This window comes from Crinia signifera, chromosome 9 (genome assembly GCF_055691185.1).
Source record: "Crinia signifera chromosome 9, ASM5569118v1, whole genome shotgun sequence".
In the NCBI taxonomy this organism is placed as follows: Eukaryota; Metazoa; Chordata; class Amphibia; order Anura; family Myobatrachidae; genus Crinia; species Crinia signifera.
This window is the reverse complement of record NC_139225.1, coordinates 6886305-6910049: the sequence shown is the minus strand read 5'-3', so window position 1 is coordinate 6910049 and position 23745 is coordinate 6886305. Positions and strand designations below refer to the sequence as shown.

Below are 23745 nucleotides of genomic sequence, written 5' to 3'. Positions count from 1 at the left end.
GATGTATGCCCAGCTTAAGATGTGCGCATAAATGAGCCTTGAAATCTTTTTTCCGTTCTGGACAGAAGATTTCAGGCCAGCGCACGGCTTCACCAAAGATTTTTTTTTAAGATCCCATGTGCGTTCCTATGGATCTTTGGTTAAATCTTCTGATCTTTCGTGCAGCACGTAAGATCAGAAGATTCATCTAAAGATCCACAGGAGCGCGCATCGGACCGATATTGGCCGATTTTCGACCGATTATCGCTAAACATCAGACGATATATCTGCCGATTTATCGGAAATCGGCCAATCGGCCCAAAAATCGTGTGTGGGCACCTTAAGTATCTTACTGACTGCAGCCTTGGTGACCAATATGGTTTGTCACGTTACCAGATATTGAGCTCAGATTAGAAGCACTTGTATCATTTGCTCACCTCCTTCAGCATCCCCTGCAAGCCTTCCTCTCCAGAGAAACTACTTTCCAGCGTCTTCTCCAGCGAGCCGACTTTTTCTTGCAAACGGACAATCAGGACGTCCTTTTCCTTCACTTCTGCAGCCATCTGGTGTAGAACAACACACTCAGCAAAAACTCACAACAGAATATGGTATAACGGGCCAACGGTCAACTTCAAATGGTCAGTGGGGGGTTATTCTGGCTGCCGCCACCCATTCACAAGCTGGATTCACAGGCAAAGATGTGGAAGGTGCACGCACATGTACGGTTGCTCTGAGCAGGCTTACATATGCGTGCACGCTGGGAAGGAAATGGGCGGGCAGATGAAACCTGTGATGTCAGCTGCCTTACCCCCGCACCCACGTCATGGCCCCATCAGCATGAGAACGCCCAGCATCAGCGTTCCCATATGCTAACTGCGAATGGACCTAATAAGGTATAATACAAACAGGATCGACATAGACAAAAGGTCGATGCAAGAAAAGGGTCAACACATATTGTTGACACATGGAAATGGTTGACACATGAAAGGTTGACATTAGTGTTTTTTCATGTTTATTGGGTGTCAAATGTAGATTTGATCACATGGACCCCAAATTATTGTCCAGCGCTCGCCATTCCTCAGGCAAGATTTACCGTCCCCGAGCAGTCCACATGGAAGGAAAAGAATGAATGAGTAAAAAAACACAATGCATGTCGACCTTTTTATGTTGATGGCGAGTGCCCTGTTGACTTTGTCAATGTCAACCTAGACACTGCCAGCCCTCCACCCCCACCCCCCAAAAACGTCAAACGTGCCCACAGTACTTCGGAATGCAAGAATAATAGAATATATAAAAAGAACATGAACGTTGTGCCATTTATAAGCAGGTTATACAAGTTGCTGCGGCCTGTGAAGAAATTGTGACTGTTCTGCAGTAAATGTTGTTGTACTTATTATAGAGGTCAATGACGGTTTTGTCGGTTGAGCAAACTACACGCAGTCTGGGATCAAACAATGGTTCTGCCAGTTAGTGGGGCTATAGAGTGTGATTGGGTGAATGTGCCGAGGCCTAGCAGGTAACGGGGGGCTATCCCGGCTACTAGACCTTCCAGTGCTGGAGACACAGTTGGCTGCGGTTAGCTGGCAGTCTATAGTTGGATGGGGCTGAGGTGCAGTGCGTTCTAGCGCCCAGGAAGCCAATGGCCATATTGAACACAGAGTATTTCCAGTGGTGCCCGTATATATGGGACATTCTAGTTTATACACTGCTGTCATGTAAAACATTTGATCATCTTAGGAAACCATCATCAGTGGCCGCATAGACTCACAATATACAAGTAGGTAAATCCAGGGGTCCTGTACCTTAGATCTCAGCTGTTCGTGCTGCAGCTTCTGAGCGTCATAGTCTTCCTGGATCTCGGTCAGTCTCTTCTCACTACTGGAGGCTGCAGACTGGCTCTAAAGACAAAACAGAGTCGTACACTACGGAGCTGGTTCAGACCGGCTTGTTGGGCAGCGAATTCGGACACCTCTGTCGATGGTGGGGTCTAGATTTAATTTGACAGGGCACTCGCTGCCTGATTGACGCCTGGAGTTTCATGGGCGTGTCCATAAAACTGGTGGGCGCAGCCATAGAAACACTGGCCAGGCCCCAGGGAACGTAGGCATTCCCCTGCCTGCTCGGAGCGTGTGGCTGACGTCAGCACCCACCCCCTAATTCGGGGAAAAGCACTCAGCCCAAAGTAAGCCCTGGGCTTCATTTCAGCTGCGTGCAAAGGAAAACTCCTCCTTCTTTCGTCTGAGCGGGCGCATGTGTAAACGTACACAGCATAGCGAGGGGATTCGGGCAGCGGGGGTGGGGGGGATTGCGTTTGGCGGGGCAGCGTTAACCTGCTCGCTAGCCTCCGAATAAACGAAGCCTAGCGAGCAGGTCTGAATAGGCCCTATGTGTATGTGGAACTCCAAGTAAGGCGACATCCTCATCATCCTCATCATCACATGGTCAGCTTTAACCAATTACTGAGATATTACGTATGTCATAGAAGTTGCAAGCTTCCTTAGCGGCTGAGACTGCACGGTCTCAATATTTAGACTAGGCCCTATAGGTGTTCTACGGATCAAGGCGGCAGCAGAAACCTCCAACAGTCGGACATAAATATATAAATATTTTTTATTCTTAATTTTAAAAAAATAAACGGCCATTGTCCATCCACATATATTATATAAACAGCCATTGTCCATCCACATATATTATATAAACGGCCATTGTCCATCCACATATATTATATAAACAGCCATTGTCCATCCACATATATTATATAAACAGCCATTGTCCATCCACATATATTATATAAACGGCCATTGTCCATCCACATATATTATATAAACAGCCATTGTCCATCCACATATATTATATAAACAGCCATTGTCCATCCACATATATTATATAGACGCCCATTGTCCATCCACATATATTATATAAACGGCCATTGTCCATCCACATATATTATATAAACAGCCATGGTCCATCCACATATATTATATAAACAGCCATTGTCCATCCACATATATTATATAAACGGCCATTGTCCATCCACATATATTATATAAACGGCCATTGTCCATCCACATATATTATATAAACGGCCATTGTCCATCCACATATATTATATAAACGGCCATTGTCCATCCACATATATTATATAAACGGCCATTGTCCATCCACATATATTATATAAACAACCATCTTCTAGAATGCCTGTAATAATGAATACTTGGAGTTGCTGCAATTTGTAGTCCCACAAGAAGCTCCACAATTGACAATAGTTTGATCAGTATAAATGAAGATCCCTATCGGGTATGCCGGTAAATGCTGTGGTTAAAGGACTGACAATTTGAACTTTTTTTTTTTGGTTTCACATGTACGAATGGTAACGCTGGGAGACTTTCGTCTGTTTGGCGTGAGCCCTGAATGGGCGGATCTTAGCCATACTGTGAGTCCCCGGCATTAGCCTACACGCAGTGCACGTGATGGTGACTGACCTTCTGCAAGTCTAAGGAGAGACGCTGAATGAAGTCCTGAAGGTCCTGCTGCCGCTGTTCCAGCTCTGTAATCTTTATCTCTGCTCCTTCTTGAGCCGCTGACAATTCTGTCCTGTGTGACCAACAGATGTCGTTACGCATGGTTACTCTTCCACTGGAGAACAGACTTCTGGAGAACTCCACTGACATGTCAGCTACTGGTCTGTACATGATACTAGCACATTAATTCCACCTGTACCTGCCAAACAGTGCCCGCAGATGAAGGAGCTCTGGTCCGTGGGCACTGTTAGGGTGATATATGAACACATGGCACTATGCCAAAATTGTAGGTTTACTCTAAAGGTGCTTCTCCTTTAAATACATTGCTTATTGTATTTTCAAAAATGCAAAAGCATAAATCAGACAATCACTTATCTTTAATTACCATAACCGCGCCTCAAGCCTTCTTTTATATAGAGATCACGGTGTACTTTAGTCTTAATGTGCACTTCTTATCCTAACTACTGCCAACAGATCTCAGATCCTTGCATTACGCAATTATTTGGCAGAAAAAAAAAAAAAAGAGTCATAAAAACTTTGAGAAATGTTTTACCAATCCATGTACTCGTATTGTATACAGGCGAGGTATTAATGCTACTCACTTCTGCTGCGTCAGGTTGGAGTTCTCCTCTTGCAGTTGCCGAAGATCCTTCTTCAGCTTAGCTGCAGACTTTTGGGTGTCCTGAAGCTCAGCCCGTGACGCCTCTGCCTCGGTCCTTTGTACTGACAAGTCACGCTCTGTTTTGCTAAGTAATTCTTCTTTCTGTAACAGCTGAACGTTGTAGCCCATAGTTAAAAATGGCTTTTCTATGATAATTATTATATTTTATTTATATAAAAAGGTACCGCTAAATCTCAGTCGCACCTAAGGAGAATTACAACAGTATAAAATCAGCTTTTCCAAAACTTTACTATTACAGTCCAGATGTTACGGAGATCCACAATTCAGATAGTTAAGTCAGACTTAAGGAGCCCAAACACGCTCCGTTCTGCGCCGTCTATTCTGTACTAGGAGTTGCGCGCTCCCGCGCATCAGTATGTGCTGCACATACTTTTTGTACTAGCTTTACATCGTATCGCATTGCATGCACAAGGCATGCAATGCGATACGATGTGTACTTAAAAAGTACAGAAGGGACGCACAGAACGGAGCGTGTATGGGCTCCTTTATTATGGGACTAATTCGGACCAGTTCATTAATGTCCGAATTAGGCCCTGTTTTCGATGTTGGTGGCCTGCTCATGTGCCAATAGGATTTCTCTCCCGCTCCGCTGTATGTAAGGGGATGTGTGCACGTACACCTCCATTTGAATGCTAGCAAGGGAATTCGGGCAGTCTTTGCAGTTTACACTGCAGTGCCAACTTGCAGTGTAAATGGGGGCAGCGCTTGGAGATGACATCATCTCCAAGCGCCAAGAACGCCGATCGCTGTGCTGGGGGCAAGCCCAGCATCAGATTCCTGCTGAACCAGGACCCTCTCTCTTTTTTTTCTTTTTAAATCAAAGCTCAGCAAATGAAGACATTTAAAGCTCGTTGGTTTGTCACTAATCCTGTATACCACTATTGTGGATTTTACCTAGAAGTATATAGTGAGATAAGAGCAGCACTGTGCATTTAAACCTTGTGATAATTGACCTATCTTGAGAAGGATTAAGATGGGAGCCTAATTAAGAACAGATTGGCTGCTTTCACCCAGGATTTTTGGCAAAGTATCCCTTTGAATTGCTATCAAAGGAAATTCATTAAGACATTAAAAAAAAAGTTATGCCCGCTTGAATCAATCTGATGCAAAATGACATAAACAGCAACCGTGTGGTCTTGAAATGCTTAAAACTAATATAAGTGGCATTTTAAGAGAATCTTCTGAACTTTCCTGATTACTCAAGCATTTCTAAAATTCCTTTAAGTATAGTTTATGAAAAGCTTTTCTGTACTTCATTGTTCCTGTACTGTATTACATTCATTCTCTCTGTTAAGCACCTTGAATCCTATTGGAGAAAGAGCGCTATATAAATACAATTATCATTACTAATTATTATCCGGGAGGCAGTAGAGAAAGAAAAGCCCAATATCCTGCTCACCATGTGTTTGACTTTTGCCATTTCTTGATGCTGAAACACTTCCAGCTCATCCAGATCTTCTCTTTTTTGGAACATAGAGAGATTCTGTTTCTTCATTTCTTCCACCTGATTGGACAGTTGTCGCTTTTCCTGGGATTACGGACAACAGTGTAAGTTTGTGCATGTTATATCGCACACGACGGCGCTGTTCCCTAAGGGCTTGCTCACACAGATTTGGGAGCTTGCCTAAGGCATATGTAATGTTAAACATCTATGAGACGCACAGTTTGTTTTGAATAGGGGATGAGCGAAAACATGTGCAGATTCAATATGCTTGGTATCTATATAACATACGTCTCTCCACAATGAAAAAGCCACACAGCTTTTGATTAATAATTACAATTAGCATTCGGCATGGAAACCAAATGCAACTTCAATATATCATTGTGGCTGGCACCTCGCAATCATCAAAAGCAGAGACGGCGGCAGATGCAGCAGAAAAATGAATATAGAACATATTACCTCCACACATAGCAATAAATAAGGGTATTCAATTGGAGGGTTTTATCTCACTTACTAGAAGTTCAGAAATAACGTTTTTACCTCTTCGAGATTTGCAAGCTTTCCCATCCATTCCTAAAACCGGAACATACAAGTAGAAGTTAGACTCATGCGTAGGTTTAATAAAATCATATTTACACAAAAGCCCTTTCATAGGTTGTTCCCATCTTGTGTCACCACTGTCTGACACGTTTTATACAGAAGGGAATTTGTTTATCGGATTCACCTTCTTCATCGCTTTTCACCTTCCTCACCAAGGACCTCATTTGCTTCATCAGCTAAGATACGTGGGCTACACCCAGATTCTCTGCGTATCGTTACGTTGGTAAAATACCTTCAGTAATCTATCGGGACCTGGTTTTCTACATTTGAGACCATCTATAACAATTTGATGTGATGTGATCTGATGGGGATGCAGTCACAATCCTGGTGGTCGGAATCCCAGCGGGCAAAATCCCGACGCTGGAATCTCTGCACTTTGTCCCACTGTGCCGAGTGTAGCGAGCCCGCAAAGGGGGGGGGGGGGGGGGGTCGATCCACATCACACACATCCCCCTTGTCTGGATTTCGGCAGTCGGGATTTTGAATGCCGGGATTACATACCAATCCCACCTGATGGGATGTATTTCCCCATATTAGAAAAACTATTGTAACAATAAACATTGTTGGTCATTACACCATTGACCTGTTCAGGTCTTCAGAAATGTATCTGGAAAGCCGTGCGAGGGCCTCTCTTACTGTACCTACCTGTTCCCCATGAGTGTCTGCACCCCAGTAGCTGTGCTTGGTGTGTTTGGAGTGCCGGTCCATCTCGTGCCTATCTATCTATCTATCTATCTATCTATCTATACACACACAGTCAAAGCTGGTTAAGTGAGATCTCAAGGGACGGACGGCATGTTTAATCTGACTTAAAAAGGTATCTCCCTTATGCGGGTTCAACTAGTACCTGCATTTGGGAACATAGCCACAAGCTGCGATTCACTAATTAAATGGTCATGACATGCCTGCATTCGCGTCACCCCTCCAGTTACCTCCTTCAAATACTCCCTGTCAGTCACTACCCACCTGATCTCTCCTTTCAAGTGCCAGCTCCGACTCTTCTGCCATCTTGGCTCGATTGGCTTGATACATCTCATTCTGCTCTTGAAACTTCCGCATTGATGCTGGGATAAGAACATAGGTCACACAAAAAATAAACCATCAGAGAAATGACTGGCAATGTTTCTGCGTATACTAGAGGATCCTGATGTTATAGGTGGTTTAATATAGAGATTACAAAAGATTTTATTCAGTGACACACCAGTGACAAAGCAATTTCATCTGTATCTACAGTATAAACATATACTGAAAGACAAACGTAAAACTAAACCTTCAGCACTTTCTATACGTTCACTCAATATGCAAGTTATTGTTTAAACTCAATATATTTTATTTGACTCATAACTTTGCATTTTCATAGCATAGAAGAGTGGTAAATGACTTTGTCCCTCTATTTAAGTTGTTACGTTGGGGAAACTAATGGGAAATAAATGTAATTTAAAAGAACTAAAAGAAAACTATGAAGCGTCAAGGGAAAGAAAAATGACAAAAAAAGTTTCTGTTATCCAAATTTCATTGGCTCATCATTTCAAACAGATCACTTTAAATGTTTAAAAATTGAAAATCAGCTTAAAGGCGATAGCAGCGTGCAATGCAATGCAATATCGACTGGATTGCAACGCATGCGTTTTGCGTGCGATGCAATCCTGGGCAGTACAAAAAGTATGTACACCACATTGTACTGTGCGATGCCCGTGGGAGCGCGCATTGCATCACACACTGCGATAGGAGCCTTTAGAAAATCGCAAGAACAATAATAATATAGCGGCATTGAAACAAAAACATATGATTGCTTTAACAACATATTTTTAAAGGTGAACGGTCCTCTTAATGGAGACATGTCCAAACTATGGCCCTCCAACTGTTGTGAAACTACAAGTCTTGCCACAGTTTTGCTATTAGGGATTATTAAAACTATGGCAAGGAATGCTGGGATGGGACTCACAAGACTTTGCTCAAGAGGTCAGAGGCTGAGAGGCTTGTGCTGAGCTCTGCTTGGTGGAGCTCATCATATGCTTTTCAAGACCATGGAGGACAGCAGCAGCAGCGGCGGCGGCCTAGTCATGGGAGGGTTTTTAATCAGAGGCAGTGCTGAACCTGTCAGGGCTCCTACAGAGTAAGGTACAGCGAGAAACACAGGCTTGTCATGTGGTATTTTATTTATATTAATATCCCCCATGCTTTTACCCTTTGACCAAACTGCCTTTACTCTGTGTTTTAACAGTGTAATATTCTCCTGTGCAGTTTGCGGGTAGTAATGACAAGTGGGAGAGGGCCATCCTGTCTAAAGTGACCCAGGCCCCCTGAAGGCTTAATCCAGCCCTGCATACAGGGTTAATAAGATAAACTAGCTGGAAACCTGTGTTTTAAACCTCTAAATTTGAACTTCTATCTTTTCATATCCGCAAAACATGACTTCTTGTTTTTACCCTACAACTGTCCCCTCTCACATCTGCTTTTAGTGTCTCATGCTGACCGCAAGCTTTCTCGTAATGAACAAACGTGCTTTGTCCGTTTGCCTTTATTAAGGTTATTAAAGATATACAGTTGTGCTCATAGGTTTACACACCGTACCAGCAGAATTTGTGATTTTCTGGCCATTTGTCAGAGAATATGAATGATTACTCACAAACTTTTCTTTCACTCATGGTTAGTTGACGGGTGAAGCCATTTATTGTCAAACAACTATGTTTACTCTTTTTAAATCATAATGACAACAGAAACTACACAAATGACCCTGATCAAAAGTTTACATACCCCAGTTCTTAATACCGTGTATTGCCCCCTTTAACATCAATGACAGCTTGAAGTCTTTTGTGGTAGTTGTGGACGAGGCTCTTTATTTCCTCAGATGGTAAAGCTGCCCATTCTTCTTGGCAAAAGCCTCCAGTTCCTGTAAAGTCTTGGGCTGTCTTACATGAGCTGCAGGTGTGAGATCTCCCCAGAGTGGCTCAATGACACTGAGGTCAGGAGACTGAGATGGCCACTCCAGAACCTTCACTTTATTCTGCTGTAGCCAATGACAGGCTGACTTGGCCGTGTGTTTTGGATCATTGTCATGTTGGAACGTCCAAGTACATCTCATGCGCAGCTTCCGGGCTGATGAGTGCAAATTTTCCTCCAGTATTTTCTGATAACATTCTGCATTCATCTTGCCATCAATTTTGACAAAGTTTTTAGTGCCCTTGTAGGTCACACATCCCCAAAACGTCGGAATGGCGTACCTTTCATCATAGGCCTTGTTGAGTCCTGTCCAAATGTAGCTTTATGGTTGTGGCCAAAAAGTTAAATTTTGGTTTCATTAATCCAAATGACTTGGTTCCAAAAGTTTTGAGGCTTGTCTCTGTGCTGTTTGGAGTATTGTAAGCGGGATGCTTTGGGGCATTTGGCGACTCGACCATGCAGCCCATTTTTCTTCAAATGCCTCCTTATTGTGCATCTTGAAACAACCAGACCACTTTTTTTCAGAGAGTCCTGTATTTCAGCTGAAGTTATTTGTGGATTTTTCTTTGCATCCTGAACAAATTTCCTGGCAGATGTGGCTGAAATTTTTGTTGGTCTACCTGACCCGTGATTTGGTTTCCACAGAAACCCTAATTTTCCACTTCTTAATTAGAGTTTGAACACCGCTGATTGGCATTCTCAATTGCTTGGATATCTTTTTATATCCCTTTCCTGTTTTATAAAGTTCAATTAACTTTTCCTGCAGATCGTTTGACAATTCATTTGCTTTCCCCATGACAGAATACAGACACGTCAGTGCAGTACTGGATGGAAGATGCAAGGGTCTTTCAGGAGACCAGAAACTCACTGACCTTTTATACACACACACTGATTACGAGCAAACAGATCACAGGTGAGGATGGTTACCTTTAGTAGCCATTCAAACCTGTTTGTGTCAACTTGTATAAAAAGGGTATATAAACTTTTGATCAGGGTCATTTGGGTAGTTTCTGTTGTCATTATGATTTAAAAAGAGTAAACACAGTTGTTTGACAATAAATGGCTTCACCCAACCACTAACCATGAGTGAAAGAAAAGTTTGTGAGGTCATCTTTCATATTCTCTGACAAATGGCCAGAAAATCACAAATTCTGCTAGGGTATGTAAATTTATGAACACAACTGTATATGGCTAAAATTCCAATTTACAATGGAAATGTTGAGAACTTAAAAGGAAAAAAAAAAAAGTTATCCTCAGTATATCAACCATAGGAAAAAAATATTTGTAAATTGCTATTTATTTTTCTACTGCTTCCTGGAAAAAAACGAGACATGTTTTAAAGTTGTGTCTATCTATTTCAGCCCTTTATTAAGGTGTGTTTGAAAAGTATAGCACAGTTTGAGTCTCCTATATCCTAAATGCTTGGGACCAGTAACATATCAAATTTTAGATTTTTTCTTGGTGTAACATTGTGAATTTTTTTACCTGTGTTCCATAGAGATACTCGTAAGATAATTAAGTAATTAAATTGTACATCATGGGGAAAAAAACAAACATAATAAAATCAAGAATAACTTTGCAAATCACCTTAGTAGATTAATAACCCCCTCCCCCCCCCCCCCCACACACACACACACACACACACACACACACACACACACACACACACACAACATTTATCTCGTTAATTGGTGAAGACCAAAAATTACTATACAATGTTTGCAGAAAAGTAAGAGCAATTATAATTAATGGATGAAAATTAAATGCTGTTGAATATCGAGAAATATGAAATGGTTTCTACCATTATTAAAGCTGTTAGTTTGTAACAAAAATAAAGTAGAAAATTAATATATAGAACTATGACAGATTGGATGGTGGGGGCAAGAGACAGGACATGGGTTAAGAGACAAGCGGACTAGGTAAATACGTACAATCCTGGTGTTTCTCTAAAGCAAGCTCAAGTTTTTCTTTCATCTTCTGTAGGTTTCGGACCTGTTCTGCGTAATCTTGGTAGGTGAAGGAGACAAACAGAATGGAAGAACAGGGAGAAGACAAGTGGGAGAGGCAGCGAGTGGCCAACACAAAAGATCGAACAGAGGGAGAAAAACAAAAACAAAAAATAACATCAACACACGAATGGGAGAAGGGCAGGAAGAGTAGCGCTACCAGCATTACTTATTGGGAATCACTACCAAGGAATGGTCATTTCGAGGAAAACTAATACCGACATTTGGCTTTCTAAAAAGTCACATTAAAGGTCACTGAACCTTATAAAGCATATTATTGGGAAAGAGCGCACCGTTTTACCGTAGTGACCATTTTATAATGAAGTTTCTCATAAACGGATGCTTCAAAATGAACGGACATGTTCCATCTCTAGAGTTTCCATTACTAACCAATCAGGCGAGCTCTAGAAGAGCGTACCATGTGGACACTATGCAAGAGTTGATCTATCCCAAATTATCTTGTGACTTATATTTGGGTGTTTTTACATGTTCCTGGAGTTCCACAGCAATAATTAGCTTTTTATTACATTAATAGGTGTTTTGGAGATAAATATAACTTTAATGGAGTGGTTAAAACATTTGTTACAATTCCGATTATTGGGGGTATTCAATGTTTCATTCCGACTGTCGAAGCGTTTCTAATAGTCTGAATCATGTCCAATCATCAATTTCGACTATTGCTGTTTGATGTTCTGACTGGACTACACGTGGATTGTGCAAATACTGTACATGCGTATGCATTCGTAGATGGCCTTAGATTCGACAAACCAGCTGCTGTTTTCGATCACACCGTTTAAATTTTTTTTAGAAAGTCAAATCTGTCAGGTTTCAATGTGGTCGAAAAAAATGGCTGCATTGAATAGAGGTTTGACAATATTTCCAACTGTAGGAAATGTCGGCACACATTGAATAACCCCCATTCTGCATACTGCAATTACATTAACCCTTTCAAGTCCAACATCTAAAATTGGACTGCAAAAGGTTAATGAAAAACAGACTAAAAGTGCCCGATACACAGGTCCGACTTGTCTGAGGCACAAGCCTGACCTAATTTCCCTTGAATTCCCCAGCAGCTCCCCAGAAGGCCTTCATTCAATTTGGCATTTGATGATGTGCCATTGTTTACATGCGAAAAATCGCACACGATTTATCGTATGTAAAAAGGGACTCCGGGGAGATCAAGGGAAGTCAGATGCAATATATTGCAGGTGCTGGAAAGCAAGTAGGATCTCAGGCTCCGATCTGATGCGTATGGGAATGCACACTGGATCCACTTCCGATTTGACCAGTTTTCATCCAATATAATCGGGCCGATCATTGGAATCGGATGAAAACTGCCCAAATTGCACCAGTGTATGGGCACCTTTAGATTTCTAAAGCTGAGAATTGTCCAATTACCAGGTAAAGGTAGACTGAAATTTCTAACATTTCTAGAACTCAGACCCCATTGGGCAAAATGTAAACTTTCTTTATGAATTAACTGGAAAGTGAAATTAATATTATGTCTTTGACCACAATAGGTAAGTAACCACTATTATAAAACACACCAGTAAGCCCACTTGAAGCAAAAGCTTCGAAAGAAGAAGGTAGTCTGCTACCGTCTGTGTTTGTGCATATGTGAGAAAGATGTAGTTTCACTCTCTTCCAGCAGATGGCAGTGTTTCAGAGACTCACGGTCACTAGACCTATATACAGATGATATGTACATATATATTTTTTTAAAGCATAGCTTCCCACAAAACATATACCATGGCTTATATATAGGGAGAACATAAACGATGATCTATAACAAATAATGACAATAACTAAAACATACATTTCTTATAATATCCTTAAAGCAGGGTACACGCGGAGCTATACCCCCAATATTAGTGAATGACGTTGTATATCGCACCAGCTTTGCAGCATAAGATATATCAGCAGCTCTGGCTGTGAGAGGGTGGTTGGTCGACTGCCTGTACAATTAATGGGGTGGGGGGGGGGGCGCGACATCACAGCTGGGTGAGCAAAATCAAATGCCTGCCCACCTAGGCGTCCTAAATGACACATCAAGCGTCCGTTCAGTAAGTGTGTATACTGGATAGGCCACGACACACAAATCAAATCGTAATAGTAATTACTAAGTTGATGCTCCAGGGACTATAGGTAGATGGGGAGCGTACCTGTATACCTGCTCTGGGGATTACCTGATAACTTGGCTTCCAGTCTGCGGATCTGCTCGTTCCTTCGGGAGATCTGAGAAGACAGATCATCACGGGAACTGCTGCCATCTGATGCCTGGAAAAACAGGAACAAATAAATAAAAGGTGTCACTGATTTTGAGTATTTTAAACACACAAAAGACAGCAATTACTTTCCCACCCTCACCCCAATATCTGAACTCATTTGGCTAAACAAGTCGGCATGTTACCCATCCACCACCAAAGTAGAGAAAGGATTATACCGCCCGAAACGTACAAAGTCATCGCCTGAGTCCGCTCCTGCAGAGGTGATGGATTCTCTGCTGATGGTGCGAGGGATACGTGCAGCCCCACCAGGCCGTGGCGCTATGCCGGCCTCTTCTGCAATCTTCTTCTTAAGCTTGGTGAACATGGCACCCCTCCTTTCGCGGCTACTGCCTCCCAGCTGAGAGTACCAGAAATCAGAGATAAAACAGGTTCCGACGTTCCCAGGAACTCTGCCCAGCGACGGCCTTCACAAAGCCCGGTCTGGCCTCAGATCACAGCGGACATCTCAGTTCCATTTTGAATCTGCCAAGAAAATGGATTACCTTAAACCCAGGGGTGGCCGAACCGGTCATCAAGATCTACCAACAGTTCATGTTTTCCAGACCACTTAGCTGATCAGTTGGAAACGGTGAAATCATGAAAAGGTTTTTTTTTTTTTTAATACTTTATTTTTTATTTGTCAATGTTGACACCTGAGACTACGGACCCCCAATTATTGTATCGCTTCGCTCACTATGCTAAGGGTCAGGTTTGTCCAGGTGGATGGTAAAAGTATATATATATATATATATATATATATATATATATATATATATATATATATATATATATATATATATATATATATATACACACACACACACTCTACCTTCTCATGTGCTGACACAGAACCTTGTGCACTTCGACCTAGACATTTTCTGTCAGCCACCTCTGGAGAGTTCCACCCCGTACACACTGGCCGATATTGACAGCAGCGGTGACCCGGCAGGTCCATACACACTTGCCGATACCGGCGGGTGATGAACAATGAATGGCGAGGCAGAGGGGGAATGTTAACCCTTTGAGAGCCAACATCTGTGACTGGTGTGCAAAACATCGGCTAAAAATATGCCCGAATCTCTCACATTTGTTATATGAATTCAAATTAAAAAAATGATGTGTAATAAAAGATAATATTTCCTATATAACGTAAACAGTACAAATCACTATGATGAAGGAAAAGTTTGCTTGCCAATTTTCACACCTATTTTTGACAAATTCACTTAACTATCCCCTCCCTCGCCTGTACATGCACAGGTGATAGAGCGGGGCGTTAACGGCCTGTGGGAACGCGCATTGGCCATAGCATGAACACTGGACGATAAAATGACCGATATTTCTCAGATGGGCTAAAATGACCGATATTGCTCATTTTATTCCCCAGTGTGTACAGGGCTTTCCTCGTGGCAGATAGATCTGTGCAGCTTGGTGATCTGCTCTATAACATACTAGCTACAATCATTCATATGTAAACCAATCTAAAATGTTTTTATAATAAAAAAAAAGGTTACATATAATTCACATATCTACAAATAAATGTATATAAAATCCTGTTCACTCTAGGTGCAGGGTGCTGATCAGTAAGGAGCATAGTGTTACCTCTAAGCTTCTTTGCAGGGTGCTGCACCCTGCCCATTTTTAAAACCTCAAAATGCACCCTGTCCTTTGTGTGTGGCACTGTGCTCCCTTTTACTATCCCCCACCGCGCTGATATGCTGCTGAGAACTTTCGATGTATGCTATCATGTGTAATGGGCATTACGGTGTGTGGTATAATGTGTAAGAGGCATTACAGTGTGTGCCATAATGTGTAACTGTCATTACGACAGAATATGTAATGTGCAAAGCAGAGTATGACAATGTTTATTGGGCGTAATCCTAGTGCAGTGTGCAATTTTTTTTATATATTTTATACTTTTTGTTTCTCATCTAAAATTATAATATAAAATGTGCCCTCCCGATTGAAAAAAAGTGCCCGGCCCGGTGGTCAGCATCCTGCCCTAAAAGAATGCTAGAGCGAACACTAGGAGGGAATACAGGTATTTACATTTTGGAGGACCACGTTTTATGCATGATGTGCCACTACAGCTACTGAAGACACCAGCCCACTATCACAATAAAACCGGCGCCGTACCGTACTTTATAGAACAAAGCAGAACAGCCAGGTTTATCAATGCCTGCGGCTACTCAATAATTACATTTTACAAAATTTATTTTCCTTTATAGATTGTGAAGTATTTGAAAACAAAATAAATAACATCTAAATCTAAAAGTCATTACATATGAACACAGAGATCAAAGTCACTGACACATGCTAGCAAAAGTGACACATCACTCACAACAAAGGCTAAAACCAAGGACAAACTAAACTCTACTGGGCAGGTGAAAGAAGCTCATGAAAATACCATTGGAATGAATGTTTATTTGCAACACGTTGCGCTCCTTATTCTATCGTCACAGTTTGAAAAATGGATGAAAAAAATCGTAGCAAAGAAGTGTTTAGATGTATTTATAACTATAACTAGAAAATTGTCAACTTAAATAATGTAAATGACAAAGAACTATTGAGATCATTCTAACACAAATACATAGTGTTCATTCTAGCACCCGCTATCTTTAAAAACCCATGCAGTTCCTCTTCCCTGCCAGGGGTGTCGCTGTCTGCTGTGGTGTTTCTAGCACAGAAATATCAGTGCTGATATACAGACCACACTGTGCTAGAAGCACTACAGCAGACAGAGACACCCCAGGCAGGGAAGAGGAACTGTATGGGTTTTTAAAGATAGCGGGTGCTAGAATGAACACTAATACATATATTATATACAACAGAGGAGAATTCTGGGCATTAATTTCAGACAATCAGTTTAGGGGTGCAGCTTTCCCAATGAATGCAGGGGGGGGGGATGATTTGAGCTGGTGCGCAAATGCATACTGCTTCTTTGATAGACAAAACCATGTGCACTGCAGGTGGGGCTGATGTAACGTGTGCAGAAAGAGTTAGATTCCGGGGGAGTTATTATGTTTCTGTGCAAGGTAATTCTGACCACTTTATTTTCACACTGCGATTTAGACTTCGTTTTGAACACATCCCACCCAAATCCAACTCTCTCTGCACCTGCTACCGTTCCCTCACCTGTAGTGCAACATGGTTTTGCCCATAGAAGGAGTTTGCTTTCACAAACCAACCAGAATCACCCCCCCCCCCCCCCCCCCAAAAAAAAAAAGACAGAGCAGCCGCTAACTCATACAGAATGTCAGGTGCACAAAAGTGAAAGATATTTGCACAGAACAAATATACACCATTGCCCAAAACATGGGAAGAGCAAGCAGTAAGCATTATTTCCACCTGGATCCGTATTACAGAAAGTACTGTAACACAAGGTAAGAGTTTTGGAAAGTCAAAGGAATAATATTTTGGATCTCATGAATAGCAATTATCATTACCAACAAACGAGGAGCCAGAGTTGATTATTCCTAGCAGAGTTGCAAACAAGAAACATAGCAAAGGCATAAGAAACGTGTACAGCTCATCTGATGACCAAACGCTGTCCACACGTCATGCATCAGATATCACATCCGCTAGAACAAAGCAGGGTAAGAGGAGATCTGTGTGCATCACCAGCAGGATATAAGGATATAGATATAATATATATATATATATATATATTCCCGTTATCCCTCCACAGTTCTGGGGGGGATTTGAACACTCTCCTTAAGAATATGCAGAGTCATTGGTTTCATTTAAAATAGTAACAATAGTCAAATTTATTTCATTCTCCTCTAGCCCCGACGTTTCGGTCCATATTCAGACCTTTATCAAGGAGCTTTTATGAAGAGTCATCAACGCATATAAAGAGGCAAAACGCCTCAGCCCAGGAGACCGGATCAGCCACGTGGCTGATCCGGTCTCCTGGGCTGAGGCGTTTTGCCTCTTTATATGCGTTGATGACTCTTCATAAAAGCTCCTTGATAAAGGTCTGAATATGGACCGAAACGTCGGGGCTAGAGGAGAATGAAATAAATTTGACTATTGTTACTATTTTAAATGAAACCAATGACTCTGCATATTCTTAAGGAGAGTGTTCAAATCCCCCCCAGAACTGTGGAGGGATAACGGGACTATATTCGAGGGGCATGGTTCACATGTCTCCTCTTTTGAACACCCCTAAAAGTTGTCTCCAAACAAGTGTGAGTGCGGTCTTTCTGTGATATATATATATATATATATATATATATATATATATATATATATATATATATGTTTGTACAGGATTCTTACAGAGCCAGGGCCGGCGCCACCGCTAGGCAGCTCTAGGCATTTGCCTAGGGCGCCGGCACCTGGAGGGCGGCAGTTTGCCCCTCACCCCCAGCATGGAGGGTTAGCGAACTGTGGTACCTGTGTAAAAAACTTGCGTCCCCGGCGTCCCTGCAGTGCTGGAGTGTGCAGGGGTGTCCGTGCTGCCGGGGGAACCTGCGGCGCTGTCATTGTGTACAAAGCTGGCGGCGGCCGGCGGGGTCCCTACAGTGAATAGAAAATAACTAGCGCTATGCACGCGGCGGCGCGGGAAGCGCTAGTTATTTTCTATTCACTGTAGGGACCCCGCCGGCCGCGGTCAGCTTATACATAATGACAGCGCCGCAGATTCCCCCGGCGGCACGGACAGCCCTGCACGCTCCAGCACTGCAGGGACGCAAGTTTTTTACACAGGTATCACCCCGTCACCCCCCCCCGGCACCGGGGCGCCCCCACCCCGACTCGCCTGGGGCGCTCCGGTGCCTTGCACCGGCCCTGTACAGAGCCTATGTAATGGATTAACATATTATCTTGTGAGTGACATGCATGCAGAGACCTAGGGTGTTATTCTGATTCAATCGGAAAGGCACAATCACTCTCTAATGGACAAAACAATATGCACTGCAGGTGGGGCTGATGTAACATGTATAGAGAGAGTTAGATTTGTTCGAGTTATTTTGTTTCTGTGCAGGGTAAATACTGGCTGCTTAATTTTTACATTGCAATATAGATAACTGTTTGAAGTACACCCCCAACCCAAATCTAACTCTCTCTGCACATGTTACATCTACCCCACCTGCAGTGCACATGGTTTTGTCCGTTAGAGAGTGATTGTGCCTTTCCGAGTGAATCAGAATAACCCCCCTAGACAGAAAGGGAAACCAGGAGATAAGACTCCTCTGGGGAGTTCCTACAGCTGTGAATGGAGGGAATAGAAACGCTTTGCAAGATGAAAACAGTAAAGATAGTATATTGAAGCTGGAAAACTATCCTATATCACTGTCATGAGGATGTAGGGTAAGTAGTGAGTTAGATAGTTATTAAGGGGCAAGAGTAAGATCTATGTTGAGTTAAATAATGAGGGGTAGGGGCAAGTAGTGAAGGATAAGGGTAAATACTGAGGGTTAAGTAGTTATATGTATAGGTAAGCAGTGGGCAGGGGTAAAAAGAGGTTTAGGATGGAGCAGTGAGTGGTAGGTACTGAGAAGGGTAAGCAGTGATGGGTTGGGGTAGATAAAAATGGATATGGTTGAGTAGTGGGTTGGTGTAAGCGGAGAGAGTTATGGTTGAGCAGTGAGAGGAACATACTGAGGGGTAAAGGTAAGTAGAGAGGTTTGTGATTGAGCAGTAAGTCGTAGGAACAGAATGGCTGGGATAAGCAGTGATGGGTATGGTTGAGAAGTGTGTGGTAGGTACTGAGGGGTGAGTAGATACTGGTATGGTTGAGCAGTGAGTGGTAAGCTGTGATGAGTAGGGGTAAGTAGAGAGAGGTATGCAGGGATGGGTAGGGGTAAGTAGAGAGAGTGCAATGTACTAAGGGGTAAGCAGTGATGGGCTGGTGTAAGCGGGGATGGTTGAGCAGTGAGTGGTAGGTACTGTGGAATAAGGGTAAGCAGTGAGATGTAGGGGTAAGTAGAGAGGGGTCTGCAGTGATGAGCTGGGGTAAGGTTGAGCAGGGAATGCAACGTACTAAGGCTAAGGGGTAAGCAGTGATGGGCTGGCGTAATTAGAGAGGGTTATGGTTGAGTAGTAAGTGGTAGGTACTGAGAAGTAAGGGTAAGCAGTGAGGTGCAGGGGTAAGTAGTGAGGGGTTTGCAGTGATGAGCTGGGGTAAGTAGAGACTGTTAGGGTTGAGCAGTAAGTGGTAGGTGCTGACAGGACCAGACTGGCCATCTGGCAGTTCTGGCAAATGCCAGAAGGGCCGATGGCCTTGTGGGCCGATTTTGTGCAGAACGTTTGCCGCAGTAATCCGCAACCTGAGCCCACCCGCTACCTCCCTGTCTGTCATTGTGGCCACCGTGTCATTTGCATATTGACGCTGCAGCATCATGACGCGGAAGACACTCCAGACACCACCCCGCTGCCTTCAGTCCTGGCCACCCGCCGCTTGTTAAAACCATCTACACACGCAAGACACAGGCAGGTGATGCCAGGTTGCACTTGTTAGCAAGACCGCCCACCCGCCCATTAATGTTATACCATGAACAGAGGGCACTGCTGACCCCTCACCCAGCGCAAACAATTGCCTAAATAGTCGGTACAATAGGGACCCCTGCTGTGAGTATCGTCAGCCCGATACCGCAGTGGATACCAGCGGCAGAAATGCAATTATCTTTACATAGCAAGTAAACTGTAACACTACTTGAGTATTTGCCGGGCACATTGTGGACTGTGTTCTATAGGTATGATATACATAATAACCATACAGCACTAATTGGACTTGTTACAAAAGTTTACATATTAAATTGATGCTATGTCTTTAAGTAAAAAATGTATCTTTTTGAAGTTATTTGAATTTAATATATGTAATTAATGCATTTGTCTTAAATTTTGGTAGCCACCATAAAAGTGATTATTATATTTTTTATTTTTATATAATTTATATAAATTCAGCGCAGTGCTTCCATTTTATTTTCTATAATAATGTGTCATGGGCATAAGGATTGTTTGATATTCTGTAATGGGCTTTACGGCGTGCGTGTCATAATGTGTAATGGCATAACAAATTGTGTAGCCTTATATGTAATGGCCATTACAGTATGTGTCATAATGTGTAATCGGCATTATGGTGTGTAGTATAATGTGTAATACTGGTGGGCTGGTGTAACTGGGGATTGTTGAGTAAAGAGGATTAGTGTAGAGCAGTAAGTGGCAGGTACTGAGGAGTAAGGGTAAGCAGTGAGGGGTAGGGGTATGTACTGAGGAGTAAGGGTAAGCAGTGAGGGGAAGGGGTAAGTAGAGAGGGGTAGGTACTGAGGAGTGAGGGTAAGCAGTGAGGGGAAGGGGTAAGTAGAGAGGGGTAGGTACTGAGGAGTGAGGGTAAGCAGTGAGGGGTAGGGCTAAGTAGGGTTGAGCAGTGATGGGCTGGGGGTAAGTAGAGACTGTCAGGGTTGAGCAGTGATGGGCTGGGGGTAAGTAGAGACTGTCAGGGTTCAGCAGTGATGGGCTGGGGGTAAGTAGAGACTGTCAGGGTTGAGCAGTGATGGGCTGGGGGTAAGTAGAGACTGTCAGGGTTGAGCAGTGATGGGCTGGGGGTAAGTAGAGACTGTCAGGGTTGAGCAGTGATGGGCTGGGGGTAAGTAGAGACTGTCAGGGTTGAGCAGTGATGGGCTGGGGGTAAGTAGAGACTGTCAGGGTTGAGCAGTGATGGGCTGGGGGTAAGTAGAGACTGTCAGGGTTCAGCAGTGATGGGCTGGGGGTAAGTACAGACTGTCAGGGTTGAGCAGTGATGGGCTGGGGGTAAGTACAGACTGTCAGGGTTGAACAGTGATAGGCTGGGGGTAAGTAGACTGTCAGGGTTGAACAGTGATGGGCTGGGGGTAAGTAGACTGTCAGGGTTGAGTAGAGAGGGGTAGGTACTGAGAAGAGAGGGGTAAGGGTAAACAGTGAGTGGTTTGCAGTGATGGGCTGGGGTAAGTAGAGCCTGTCAGGGTTGAGCAGTGAGTGGTAGGTACTGAGGAGTGAGGGGTAGGGGTAAGTAGAGACTGTCAGGGTTGAGCAGTGATGGGCTGGGGTAAGTAGAGACTGTCAGGGTTGAGCAGTGAGTGGTAGGTACTGAGGAGTGATGGGCTGGGGTAAGTACAGACTGTCAGGGTTTAGCAGTGAGTGGTAGGTACTGAGCAGTGATGGGCTGGGGTAAGTAGACTGTCAGGGTTGAGCAGTGATGGGCTGGGGTAAGTAGAGACTGTCAGGGTTGAGCAGTGATGGGCTGGGGTAAGTAGACTGTCAGGGTTGAGCAGTGATGGGCTGGGGTAAGTAGAGACTGTCAGGGTTGAGCAGTGATGGGCTGGGGTAAGTAGAGACTGTCAGGGTTGAGCAGTGATGGGCTGGGGTAAGTAGAGAATGTCAGGGTTGAGCGGTGATGGGCTGGGTTAAGTAGACTGTCAGGGTTGAGCAGTGAGTGGTAGGTACTGAGGAGTGAGGGGCAGGGGTAAGTAGACTGTCAGGGTTGAACAGTGAGTGGTAGGTACTGAGGAGTGAGGGGTAGGGGTAAGTACAGACTGTCAGGGTTGAGCAGTGAGTGGTAGGTACTGAGGAGTGAGGGGTAGGGTTAAGTAGACTGTCAGGGTTGAGCAGTGAGTGGTAGGTACTGAGGAGTTAGGGGCAGGGGTAAGAAGAGCCTGTCAGGGTTGAGCAGTGAGTGATAGGTACTGAGGAGTGAGGGGCAGGGGTAAGTACAGACAGTCAGGGTTGAACAGTGAGTGGTAGGTACTGAGGAGTGAGGGGCAGGGGTAAGAAGAGCCTGTCAGGGTTGAGCAGTGATGGGCTGGGGTAAGTACAGACAGTCAGGGTTGAGCAGTGAGTGGTAGGTACTGAGGAGTTAGGGGCAGGGGTAAGAAGAGCCTGTCAGGGTTGAGCAGTGAGTGATAGGTACTGAGGAGTGAGGGGCAGGGGTAAGTACAGACAGTCAGGGTTGAACAGTGAGTGGTAGGTACTGAGGAGTGAGGGGCTGGGGTAAGTAGACTGTCAGGGTTGAGCGGTGAGTGGTAGGTACTGAGGAGTGAGGGGCAGGGGCAAGTAGAGACTGTCAGGGTTGAGCAGTGAGTGATAGGTACTGAGGAGTGAGGGGCAGGGGTAAGTACAGACTGTCAGGGTTGAGCAGTGAGTGGTAGGTACTGAGGAGTGAGGGGCTGGGGTACGTACAGACTGTCAGGGTTGAGCAGTGAGTGGTAGGTACTGAGGAGTGAGGGGCAGGGGTAAGTAGACTGTCAGGGTTGAGCGGTGAGTGGTAGGTACTGAGGAGTGAGGGGCAGGGGTAAGTACAGACTGTCAGGGTTGAGCAGTGAGTGGTAGGTACTGAGGAGTGAGGGGCTGGGGTAAGTACAGACTGTCAGGGTTGAGCAGTGAGTGGTAGGTACTGAGGAGTGAGGGGCAGGGGTAAGTACAGACTGTCTGGGTTGAGCAGTGAGTGGTAGGTACTGAGGAGTGAGGGGCAGGGGTAAGTAGACTGTCAGGGTTGAGCAGTGAGTGGTAGGTACTGAGGAGTGAGGGGCAGGGGTAAGTAGACTGTCAGGGTTGAGCGGTGAGAGGCAGGTACTGAGGAGCAGGGGTAAGTACAGACAGTCAGGGTTGAGCGGTGAGAGGCAGGTACTGTTACAGGGTACATATTGAGCGTTACCTAGTGACAGGTAAGGAATTGCCCCAGCTGCCAGAGCTGTCAGTGTTCCATGTACCGGGGACACACAGAGAATCCCCCTCCCACTGGTACAGCCAGGGTATCCGGTTATAAGCGGACCATAGAAGGCAGACGGCAGACTGGCGCAGAGCTGCTCCGTACTCCCTGGGACAACATGAACTCGGTCCGGTCTCCGGTTATAGTCCCCGAGTCCTCCGCTCTACCTCCCGTGGATGTGGCCAGCGACGTCACCACAGCGCCTGGGTCAGGTGAGGCAGAGGCTGGTTGGCTAGCTGGGGATGAGTAGAGGGGTCACGCTGACGTAGCTGTTGCGTCTGATTGGCTGGGAGAGTAGCTTGACTTCATCACTTCCCGCATGCGCAGTTAGAGAGGTGACATCTAAGGGAAAGGACACTACTGGCAGTGTTATTTATTTTGCATAAAAAACATTAATAAACAGGCTATATCTATCTATCTACACATACACACACCACTGAAGAGGGATATGCTGATTTTTTAATTTTAGGATTAATATATTCTTTTACACTTGACCCCTCATAGAAGATGCATTTGGAATTGTATCCTATTTAATTGTAATTGATTAAACATTTGAAAGGCTAGAATACACATCTCAGCATGCCTTGCCATAGTTATATCATTTCCTAATAGAAAAACTAT

At 44.0% G+C, this 23745-nt stretch overlaps 1 protein-coding gene across 3 annotated transcripts in view; it reads right to left on the bottom strand.

Moving 5' to 3' along the window:
- Positions 1 to 23359, bottom strand: part of GOLGA1 (golgin A1) — a 49083-nt gene extending 25724 nt beyond the window's left edge. Inside the window, exons 1-11 of one of the 3 annotated variants that reach the window (XM_083160984.1) lie at positions 23071 to 23359; positions 13630 to 13922; positions 13359 to 13449; positions 11098 to 11172; positions 7190 to 7287; positions 6164 to 6196; positions 5582 to 5710; positions 4103 to 4272; positions 3462 to 3573; positions 1782 to 1877; positions 417 to 542 (exon numbers count right to left, since the gene is read on the bottom strand). In XM_083160984.1, the coding sequence (XP_083017110.1) occupies positions 417 to 542; positions 1782 to 1877; positions 3462 to 3573; positions 4103 to 4272; positions 5582 to 5710; positions 6164 to 6196; positions 7190 to 7287; positions 11098 to 11172; positions 13359 to 13449; positions 13630 to 13764 (1065 nt within the window). In that variant the 5' untranslated portion in view covers positions 13765 to 13922; positions 23071 to 23359. The remainder of the gene's footprint in view (positions 1 to 416; positions 543 to 1781; positions 1878 to 3461; positions 3574 to 4102; positions 4273 to 5581; positions 5711 to 6163; positions 6197 to 7189; positions 7288 to 11097; positions 11173 to 13358; positions 13450 to 13629; positions 13923 to 23070) is intronic. The other 2 variants (XM_083160985.1, XM_083160986.1) reach the window with 2 other exon arrangements.
- Between the last annotated feature and the right edge of the window lie 386 nt (positions 23360 to 23745).